At 35.0% G+C, this 12,096-nt stretch overlaps 1 protein-coding gene across 2 annotated transcripts in view; it reads left to right on the top strand.

The window, feature by feature from the left end:
• The window catches only part of Grik2 (glutamate ionotropic receptor kainate type subunit 2), a 706,521-nt gene that overhangs the window by 575,114 nt on the left and 119,311 nt on the right, over nt 1-12,096 (top strand). For both annotated transcript variants that reach the window (XM_052163476.1, XM_052163477.1), the window contains exon 13: nt 2,148-2,365. In XM_052163476.1, the coding sequence (XP_052019436.1) occupies nt 2,148-2,365 (218 nt within the window). The remainder of the gene's footprint in view (nt 1-2,147; nt 2,366-12,096) is intronic.

The following is a 12,096-nucleotide window of genomic DNA, read 5'->3' as shown; positions in this document are numbered from 1 at the left end:
TGGGACACACTTTGTTAGACGTGCATTGGAGCAGCATAATCCACTCAGGCAATCTGCTAACCAAATGTTAGCCTCAGTGGCCTCTGATAACTAATCTTCATAATCAAGATCAGACCATAATAGCATGGTTCGGTTTTAAAATTAGCTACCTGCCAACTCGAACAGTAAAGTATTCTTCTTTTGGAATGCATATGTCCTAAAATTTTTGGAAATCTTTGAAAGTTGGTCACCATTAGTCAGGTGAATTTGATTACTAGGGATAGCCCTCATAAATCTGCCTGTACCATCTATAAAGCTAAGGAATTCAAGCAATGGTAAATTCAGATATGCATTTGGCTTGGCCATGCCCTCACTTCACGGCTGATGGATACATGAAAGAGGAACCCATCCTATCTGGCTGATGCCCGATCCCCAGGAATTAGTGGGATATAGTGCTGGACATGACGTTGCCTTGAGTACATGACAGTCAGCCCCTAACCAGGCTCTGATTGACAAGCCTAGAAGGTGTCTGCTGAATTTCAGTCTGTGGGTAAGATATGAACTTGTGGTAATTGGGACAGCCTTGTCAAATGTCTCCATCCACTATGCTTGTATTTCCTAGTCTCTTTTGACTTTATTGATGTTTTATTTTTAAGTAAACAAACAGTGAAATATGCAGCCAAAGCTGCTGATCGTCTTGGGTGTGTTAGCGTTTCAGTGTCTGAGTATGTATCTGGCAGGGCCTAGGAGCAGCTACACCAGAAAGGTACCTTTCTGTTTTGTTTCGCTTAGCTTTGCTTTGCTTTGCTTTTTTTTTTTTTTTTTTTTCTTTACAGAGTGGTAGACAAGAGTCTGGAGCTGGAGTTGGCTCTCATGCCCAAGTCTGTCTGCTTTTAAGATTTTTGTATCTTTGAAATTGCTAGGGTAAGATGAACTGAAGTGTAAGATGGGCCATTTTATAAATGATGGTCATGAGAGCACTTATTTTCAATGTTAGCATGAAATATTTGTTTTCCTTTTCATCACTTCTAAAAAGGTATCCTCTCACTGCACAGAGATTACATTAAAATAAGACTGTAAAACACATCTGCAAAATGTGTCCATCTTTCCTTGGTTACATTTTACCCAAGCCCTATAAAATATTAACCACTTCATAATCATGCTTCTCTGATTATAGATTCAAAATGATTAAAAGTGGATGGCATTGTATTTAGTATATATGTATATATACATATGTACATATATGAATATACTATATACTTTAAACAAGAATACCACATTTTGAGAAAAAGTTACAATTAATTAAAATTTAAATAAGAGACAAAAATTTACATTTTAAAATTTGTATACACTAAAAAACCTAAAATTAATATTAGAAATTAAAATATATTCCTCAGATACCATTCTCTTCTTAATATTGTGGGCAGGCAACTCCAGCCATCTAACTGTGATATATTTATGTGATATATATTATGTATTCCATATGTATAATGATAAATTTGTGTCCATTTACTCATTTAATTGCCTTCATGAAGGCTAACATTCAGAATGGAAAATATTTACTTATACACAAGTAAATAATTTGTTACTTTATTTTAAAATAAGCACAGGACTAATGCTTTAGACTTTGTACAGATTGTGATTAAATGAAATATTTTATTACCATATAATATTGTTGTTTTAAATGCTGAAGTATTTTTTCTTTGCCATTTACCTGAGATCAAAGGTAAATAATGAAGCAGACGTATTTGAGTACTTTTAAAAGGAACGTTTGTAAACTTATTAAGACACTGGATCTGAATATACATTGAATAATTCTGAAAACCACTTAAATAATAAAATAGTAATAAATTTGCATGTGGTTTATAAACGAAGGAGGTTTTGTCCTCTGTTTTTCTAATGTTAAGTTTCTAAGACTTTTTACATTTTAATATTTTAATTGGCACTATGTACAATCTCAGGTAAGGCTAGTCTCATGTCATAAGTGGCATAGTCATATAACGGGCCCCTGCTCTCCCAAGCACTGTTACATGTTTGCTGAAGCAGTGTGTCAATCTGTGACTTAAATTCTTTTAGGCAGTGATCCAGTTCTTCCACTGTGACCAAACCTGTCTGACTACTGATCAAATTGTCTGTATTCATTTCACCTTTCCCCCACTCTCTGTTAGGTTCTGAGCTCATGCCCAAAGCACTCTCCACCAGGATAGTGGGAGGCATTTGGTGGTTTTTCACTCTTATCATCATTTCTTCGTATACCGCTAACCTAGCCGCCTTTCTGACCGTGGAACGCATGGAGTCGCCCATTGACTCTGCTGATGATTTAGCTAAGCAAACCAAGATAGAGTATGGAGCTGTGGAGGACGGCGCAACCATGACGTTTTTCAAGGTAAGCCTTACTTGCTACTGAAACCTAACCATAAAAAACACAAATGTTCCCTCTTATTGTAAGGCTGGAGTTATGCTGTTATTTATATGGAATAAATAACAGTAAATTAAGAGATAAATAGTTGTATAGCTAAATATTCACCTATCATGTCTAAACTTATCAACACTTGAAATAATGAGAAGTACTAATGCTCTTATACAGTTTATTACATATTTTTAAAGATTAAAAAATGTTTTCAGTGATATTTGTATTATTTTACAAAGAATTGTTTAAAATCTTTTAAAAGAATTTTAATTTTTGTTTCTGTAACAAATGTGATGTCTTAATGCCAATTATGTTTTGCCGATTTTTTTTAGAAATACAGTTGACTTGTATCCTAATTATTGTTCCAGTCATATTAAATTTCTAGAATTTCTATTATTTAGCCTGTTCCATCAGGTAAGTTTTAGGTTTGTACCTTACCCCGATTGTGAGAAGGATGCCCACCTGTGTGCTTAGGTGGGTTCTTAGAGCTGTTGGGATGAGCTTATAAAAGGTTCCAAACGTCCCTTTCTGTCTTGCTGTGTCCACAGTTTCTGTCATGAGTGGGCTTGGCTTGATCGTCACATTTTTCTTTACTGAGTTACCATGTTTTAGTGTTTATTTTTTTTCTCTCTCTCAATGTATTCAATAACTCATTTTATTCATTACTGCTTTGAAAGTTCTGCACCAGTTAATTCTACATTTGCTTCTTTAGTCATTCAATGAGCAATGTTAGTCAAATGCTCTATTATCTGTAGAGAGCTTTTGGGTTTTATCATTATTGTTGTTTCGGGTTTATTATTATTATTATTATTATTATTATTATTATTTTACTTTTTTACAGTCCAGTCCGTTACCCACCTCACGGGCCACCTCATGAACACCTTATTTTTCAGACAGTCTCTCACTGAAACTGGAGCTCCAGTTTTAGCTAGACAGGTTAGTTGTTGAAACCCTGGGACCCATCATCTCCACCTACCTGCATGATGCAGGTACGGAGGTGGGCCATTGCGGGTCAGTGTTATATCCATGCTGGGATCCAAAGTCAGGCCCCGCCGCTTGTACCCGCGAGCACTTCACCCACCGAGCCATCTCCCCAGCCACTCACAGACATTAACACAAAAGCGTTAATAACTACAAAGATAGCCATACGCTCTTCACCTTTCACTAACTATATAGACTTATTACACCTGTAACCATCATCTGAGGATTTAGGTGTGGAACTTGGAAGTTAATTATCCAAGCAGAAGGCCATGGTAGTGCGTACCTGAAGTCCCAGCTCTTCTGGAGACAGCAATAAGAGGATATTTGCTTGAGATATACTCGGCATCAAAATTGTGACACCCTGAACGCAGGAGATCACCAGATTGTGTCCACTCCAGCCTGGCCAATCGCCTCTCTCAAAAAAAGTTTAGCTGAGGAAAAACACTAGAGGGCCACAGTGAGATCCCAGGAGAAAGAGCAAAGGACCACTACCATTTTATTTATTAGCCAAAGAAATAATGATATTGTATGAGGCCTTTGCAATACAGTAAAGCATATTTATAAATACAACAGTCGCTTGTGAGGACTGCGTATCTCTTAATATTTCTGTTTTATTTCAGCAGAAATTTATAAAAGCTGTGTGTGAGACTTCAAGAAAATGCTGTCTTAAATTATAATTTTATTTAACGAATCGCTACCTAAAAACTGAAAGGAGGCTAAAAATGAAGTGTATAATGTGTTTTCCAATTGATAGTAAAGAGAATTCTTCCCAAGGATAATGGCTTTAAATGGATTTCTACCTTTGAGTGAAAAAGTAATACCTGTTTTGAAAATTGAATATTCCGAAGCATATGCATTTCCAAGGATGGAATATTTGCATGCCACAATGTTTTCCATGCATGCCGTTGGTTCAGTTGAAATGAGGTAGATTATAATAACTCAGGATAGAGTCAGTTCTTATTATCTGTATATTTATCTAACTGAATTCACAGTTATGCCTAGAGGAATAGCCTGTGCCACGTTTCTGTCGGAGGTGCACTTGTGTTGTCTTCCTAACACAGAGTAACTCGTAGTGTACTTTATTTTTCCTCATCTCTTAATTCCTGCTTTTTCAACTGAAAATAATGCACCAAATTAGGAATCTCCACTTAGGTATTTAGTGCCTTTTATCCTTGCTTTGTCACTTATCAAGTTCGTGCTTTATAGATTGGAAATTTTTGAAATTACTGGCAAAAGCCTTCATGGTTCAGTCACATGCAGCCATTAGTTAATGTAATATATAAAATTTTATTTGAAAAGAATTGTTCTGCATCATTACATTCCTTTGTCAAACATGCTTCAAGAGTCTGTTAGGGCCAGAGATAGCTCTACTCCTTTCCTGGAACACTGCAGGTACACTGAAATCGAATTATTGCTTCCAAGGATATAGAAGTTTCATTACAGATTCACAATGACATCATTATGACTTAAACCATAACATGGTAAGAATGAATTTTTCTTGAAAAATTGTTATAAAATTGTACTATCCTTAAACAGTAGAATTCTAAAGAGAATTAAATTTCCAAACACTAATTACATTTAATTTGTTTAGCTACATATCATTTTAAATTTTTATCTTTTCACTGAATTTATTTGCTAGTTTAAATATTGGATTTATACATTATGTTTAATTAAAATTATTTAATTACTCAAATTTATTAATCATATATCACTTAAACATTTAATTCAACATCAAGTATAATTGATCAATTTTCTAATTTTAAGGAGCTATTACAAAGTATCTTATTATAAAATCATTCTTTAATTTGAGATATTTTCTTACAAACATCAGTTGGAGAAATGACTAAATATATATAGTCTATATCAAGTACTTAATGGGTAGTGAAATGTAGTGAGTTTTAATTATTTCTGTGCATAAGGAACTCCTGGAACTGAGTTTGTTTAATTACACATATCAAGTGCCCAACATAATGACTTGAAACCAGTAATGACTTATTTCTTTGTCCCAAGGTCTTGGGATTTTATTTTTTAAAACACTCTTGTTTCAAAGCCCCAACTCATTATCTGCAAAACCCATATTGAGGAACACAAAACTATTCAAAAACATAATTCTCTTTGTCTCCTTATATTGTTTTCCTTGTTTGAACTTGCTCCCTTTCATGGCTATCTCTTCAATTCTTTGTTGTTTTTCACCTCTTTTGTTTTCTAAGATGGCTTGTGTGTCTGGCTTCACTCTGCCTTGCCACTGACTTTGCTGCCTACACTTTCATCTTTTCTTTTTCTGACTTTCACAAAAGGATGCCTCTTCTACATGCAGAACTTGACATAAAGCAACTTTTCTATTTCCAACAATACAGAAATCCTTTAGAGCTGACATATTCTGTAATATATACCGGTTGCAATGACAACCATACGGGGATAATTACTGAGCTAACAATTACTTTATGTTTCTAACTGTATCTCATCCTGAATTCTTAATGTCAAAATCAGAAGAAAAATAGCTTACAGGAGCCATGAAGATATTATTTTAGATATTTTTAAATGCTTTAAATATTCTAATTTCAATTTCATGTTTTGGCTTTGTAAACTCAAGCGATATGCTAGACTTGTTTAAAAATATACTATGATTGTTTAAAAACCTAGCAATGGAGAAATCAGAGTCGCCCATGATCTTTTGGATTTCTACCAACCATGGGCTTTGGAAGTGTGGTTTATTTATATATAGTACTACTTTTAATTTTTAAAATTAATATTTTGTATATGAAAATAATATATTACTTTAAGAAGTATTGATTTTTAAGGAATTTCAATAATATTTTTCCTAATTTAGCAAGTACCTATCGCTGCCTGATTGTGCTGAAATGCTCAGTTTCAGAGACCTGTTTTAAAATAGTGTAGCTTTGTAGTTCAAGCAAGAACTTGAACCTTGTTACTTCGAAACATCTAGCATTGAGGGCAGGTTTTTGGTGCTCTGGAGACACAGGAAGTGTTGGGACTTTACAGCATTGATTAATTCCATATCCAAAGAAAGAGTTGCTTTTGCTCATTGAGCTCCTGTGGATATTGGCTGAAGAAAAATATTCTCTCCTTCCACAGCCATTGAATGGCACACACCTTCTTATAGCTGTGGCAGTGATCCAATAATCATGGTCTATAACTGTGGAGGACCACCAAAAATATATAAATTCAGTGCTTAAATAATTAAGACAGTGAGAGTTTGAGGAGCTTATTCAAAAGCATCAAAATTAAATTGAAGCTGTTTCTTAAAAGATGATAATTTGTATAGTAGTATTAAAAACCATATTTCAGAGCTAAACATTATGCCAAATGTTACTAGATGACAGAACATTCTTATCTCTATCAGTATAAAGATTAAGAGAATGAATATATACATATGGTGAAGGATCAAAAATTAGCCACAACCCATATATATTATCTAGCCTCTTTGGAGAGGTACATTATTTTTTAAAAACATTTCTTGATTTTCACATACTTGTTTGAAAATAACCTTGGTTATGTCGAATCCATGAGTTGGAGTTCCAAACTTCACAGACTTGTTAAATTCAGCCTTTCTCAATTTCTGAACTTGCCACATTTATTACTATAGTATGTACATCTGACAATGAGGATACCAAAAGAAATTTGAGCTCTCTGTATATTTAAAGGATAAATTTTTGTCATGGAGTTTTCTTTAAAGTATAGTACAATTATATTTCAAATAGTTATTACTAGTAGAAGATAGTACAAGAGCCTAGAGTCATAGACTCAGAGAGACTGAGTTGAGTTCCTGATTCTCTCACTGCGTGCTATATTCTACGTGACTCTTGCAGGCCTGGTTGGAATGACAAACAGATCATTTCTCATTATGTAAATTTTAACTATTGAATAAAACTTTACTGAATAAAAATGTCATAGCAAACACTTTGTAGCAGTCTCAGATATATATATATATATATGCATATATATATATATGCATGCATTACTTGGTTATAAGAACTTAAAATTCAGAATTTAGAATGATCCCACATGTGACTTCACATTCCAATTCATGGATTCATTAAGTTTGGCCTTTCTGAAATTTCTAACTTTGCCACATTTACTAATACAGTATACCAAATAACACATTTTTATTCATGGCTAATAATTAAGTAATGTGTAAGCATGGTTAAAAGTATTAGATGGTATTTGCCTCACATCGTCCTTCATTATTCTGATTTCTAGTGCATAAAGAAGGACAAATTATGTAAGTGAAACAAAAAAATCTGTAGATGACTTTCTTAGAATCTTCTAGAGGTCTAGGTTAGTGTACTCTGAAATCATGCTTCATCGAAGAATAACTTGGAGATCTTTGGGGAGTTTTCTCTAAATCTCTGATAAAGAGAAATGTTAAATGATTTAATGTAAACATTTTCATGCTAATTGTTAATGGAGTAATTATTGTGATGTCTATATCTATTAGGATCACTATGTATCTTATGTTCTTAATAGGATATAGATGTTCAATTAAAGGATGTTACATTTTTATGCAATAAATATTTACTGACCATCTTCTCTGCATCAGGAATTTATATAATCAATATAAACAGATGTCATATACCTCCCTGTACTCACCAGAGCCTGCCCCTTCTATCTGCTATGCATCAACCTTAGTGCTGCTTCCCCAGTCAAAACCAGTCATCTCTGAACTGTCTTTCACAGTTATATCTTAATGCTCAGTTTCTCAGTTTTGTTACTAAGGAGACTTCAAGTTCTTTAAATTGGTCTTGTCTCATGTGCATTTACATAAGAATTTAGTGTCCTGCCAGGTTTACAAAGCACTGTGATGTCTGGCTTTTTACTTTCTATCCATTTTTCTCACAGTGGTTACAAGCACACTTTTATACTTCTCCAATGTCTTAAAAACTGTTATTTCATAGTCCTGCCTTAGAAGTCCTGTTTAACCATAATCTTCTTATTTCCTAAGACCTATTTACTCTTCCTTTATTTCTGAGAAATTTTCCTTAGCTTGAACTAGAAGGTGCTCTCTCTTCCCCCTTCTCCTCCTCTTTCCTTTGCTTCCTCTCTTCTCCTCTGTCCTCTCCTCCCTTGTCTTCTTCTCCTTTTTCTCTTCCTCTTTCCTTTTCCTCTTCTCTTTCTTTCCTCATCTTCCTACTTGCTTTTCCAAATTCGTATCTTCTCCTCTTCCTCCTCCTTGAGCTTACCCAATATCTTTGTTCTAATGTTCACTAAGTTATCCAACAAAATACATTGTCTGGGTCTTCTCTTTGTGCTCAGACACAGCAGTGGAACAGGAGCCTAATGACTCTAGTCAGTTGCTCTTGTGCTGCAGTGATCATCATAAGTACTGTGTCAACATTTGTTTGCTAATAGTTATCTTCACAATATTATTTTAAGACAATAAAATCACTTAGTTACTTTTAATTTGTTTTATTTAGCATATAAGAGAGACAGATACATAGTAGCTTTTCCTATAATATTAAAAGAAATGGTTTGTTCTACAAAAGGGTGACACTTATTTTACAGTTTCTAAGAATATTTTATATTTATCTTATCATTTTTATTTTATTTTGGTGCTATGTATCTAACAAGAACCTTATACATACTAGAATATTGGTCGTTGACTCAAAAATATTTTTGGCCTCTTGTGGTCTTTAAATGTATTTAATTGAGTCTTTGGATCTTAAAGAGACTCCTTCAGTTCTTCCTAAGATGTCCTATGAATTTTTGGTCCAGATAGTTTTCTCTGCTGATCTTGTTTATTATTTTTATGTCTTAAATAAACATGGTTAACTTAATCCTGTATTTTAAAAGTCTGATGCCACATTGAGAAACAGTGTAAAATTTCCATTGGGTACAGATCCAAAAGATTAGAATATCTTTTCTTAACCAAACTTTCAAGGGTATATCCATTACATCAGCTGTGAATTCTCCTTGCAGGCCAGTTATCTCCTTTTTTAATGTCCTATCTCTTCCAGTTCCATTTTCTTGACATAATTATGTATTTCAATATTTTGTCTATTATATGTAGTTACAGCTAACCCTCAGTACTTTCAACATTTTGGTATTTTTGTTTGTCTACATATTTTTACTAGACTCAAAATACTATTGGTACATTTCCTATTTGTCAACTGGGGAAATGGTTCAGTGAATAAGAGCACTTAATCTACAAGCAGAAGACCGTTAGTTCAAACACCCAGCATCCTCATTAATTACAAAGCATAGCTTCAAGCACTTAAACCCCAAAACTAGGGGCAAAGCTGAGCAGATACCAAATACTAACTGGTCAGTGTGCATAGAGAAAGTGGTGAATTCAAAATCTGTGAGAGTGTGTTTCAAGAAAATAAAGCAGAAAGTAAAAGAGAGGAACATTCGTAGTACTGCTCTGTCTTCTACATTCCCATGAGTGTAGGCACACACACACACACACACACACACACACACAACACGAGAGAGAGAGAGAGAGAGAGAGAGAGAGAGAGAGAGAGAGAGAGAGAGATATCAAATATTTCCCTTGTTTGCGTAGACTTCAGTAGTTTTTTAGCCACCTCCAATGACTTCTTTCTTTTGTCAGCTGTACCTACTTTAGTAATTTTGTATAGTTATTTATGACTGAAATTAAATGAATGTAGCCACTTATGAAGAACTTATGACAAATAGTTGAGTTAAATGCATTTTACAATTTACTTTTGTCAGTTTATATTTTCTTTTTTGCTCTTCTGTATATAAATGGAAATATTTTTTATCCAAATGACTAGTAGCCTAAAACATTTCTGTTTTGAAAGTCAGTTTATTTGAAGGGGTACATAGAGAACTTAAGAATTCAAGCTGGTTGAAAACTTTTCTGGAGCAAATTATTGTGACTTTCATATCTACCAAGAGTAGTCTTTCTTTTCCTTCTCTTTCCTTCTCTCTCCCCTTTTTTTCCTTCCTCTTTTAATGCCTTCCGTCTTTCTCTTCCTCTTTAGGAACACTTGAATTATATTATAATTCCTTGTTTATAAATCTTCACAAATAATATCTTATCAGGATTATTTTTAAATGGAGAAAATTGAATCATGAGTAGCTTCCATGTTGATAGGCTAAGTCATTAACAAAGAAAGTAACGGTTTATGGCATGACAGTAACAGTAGTAACAATGATATACTATTACACCGTCATCACTTAGGATATTTTGGCTAATCTCAACTCTTGCTCAGCATTGCTTGTACTGCTGAAACGGGCCATCTGCCCCTACTATCACATAGCAAATTTTATCTTAATTTTAAAACAGTTTTATTACTATAATCACTTGTTTCAGCTTTTGTGCAAATGCTTATGTATACTTGTGGTTGTTCACATGTCTTGTTTATATGTAGATGAGGTCTGACAAATGACTCGGTGAGAATTAAGTTCTCTCTTTTAATCTTGTGAGTCCCAGTGATCTAACTCAGTTCTTTGCTCAAAGTGAGTTTTCAAGAGTACACATGGAATGCAGTCTCTGATAAGTGGATATTAATTAGCCCAGAAGCCCTGAATACCCAAGGCACAAATCGCATAACAAATGACTCCCATGAAGAAGTATGGAGAGGGTCCTGATCCTGGAAGGGATTGATCTAGCATTGGAGGGGAATATAAGGACAGAGAAAAAGGAGGGAGGTGATTGGAGAATGGATGAAGAGAAGAAGGTTTATGGGACATATGGGGAGGGGGTATCTGGAAAAGGGGAAATCATTTGGAATGTAAACAAAGAATATAGAAAATAAAAATATTTTTAAAAAAGTGAGTTTTCAAATATTTAGTTTCTGTCAGTTAGGCAGATACTGCAATCACATGTCCTGTATCATTTGTCATCTGTATTCATCAAATCAGTGATCTTCCCAAATTAAATCCCACTGATGGTTTGAAACATGAGCATCCTGCATTTTTCTGCAGTAATTATTTAAGTGCTTAAGGGATATTTGTAAAAATAACTCTTATTCATCTGATTTAATTGTTGTCTCAGAGGCTTACTTCTGAATAAGCTCACCCGTTCTAGGATGGCAGGTTCAACTCAGTTGTTCTGTCTCAAACTCCTCTCAGAGCTGACTGATTCCATCTGACCTCTCCGCTTCTCAATGAATTGTTTTGCTTGACCTGAAACTAATTCTGGCAACTTGTTGTAATTTGCTGGCTCCTTCAGCTTTCTGAAGTTCATGAACTCATGAATAACTTCAAATTCATTTAATTGCTCTGCATAGAAGTGATTGATTCGAACCTAACCAGTAAGCAGCATGGCCTCTGCATTGATTTCCACCTCCGGGTTCGGGTGTTTTGGATAGCGCCATCCATGGGGACAGGTTGTGTGATTCTGAAGTGAGGCTGGCCCTGCAGATCAGAGGAACCTGTCTGAAGGCCTCTGGCAGGAGCCTTCTAGTTTCTGCCTCCGGACCAGGAATATCCTCTGCCAGAGGGCACCATCTCCAAGTAGCTTAGGAAGCCAGCTAGCTATACACCCAGCTGCACAGAGGAGACAGACAGCACAGCCTGGATCCAGAGTTGATCGGGACCACAGAGCTACATACCCAAATGATGGTGGGTCTCAGCCACCATCATTGCTCCTGTGACTGTGTAATAGATTGGTAGGCAGGAATCACCAGAGTAGAGGATCGCTTGGGACACACTCCACAGGTACCCTACCTGCACCTAGGAACTCAGCAGCAACATAGCAATTTGTGCCAAGGGAAAGCAGGTCACCCAGGGTTGCTGAG

Source organism: Apodemus sylvaticus, chromosome 19 (genome assembly GCF_947179515.1).
Source record: "Apodemus sylvaticus chromosome 19, mApoSyl1.1, whole genome shotgun sequence".
Classification (NCBI taxonomy): domain Eukaryota; kingdom Metazoa; phylum Chordata; class Mammalia; order Rodentia; family Muridae; genus Apodemus; species Apodemus sylvaticus.
Note: the sequence above shows the minus strand (reverse complement) of the source record. Positions and strands in the feature narration are given on the sequence as shown.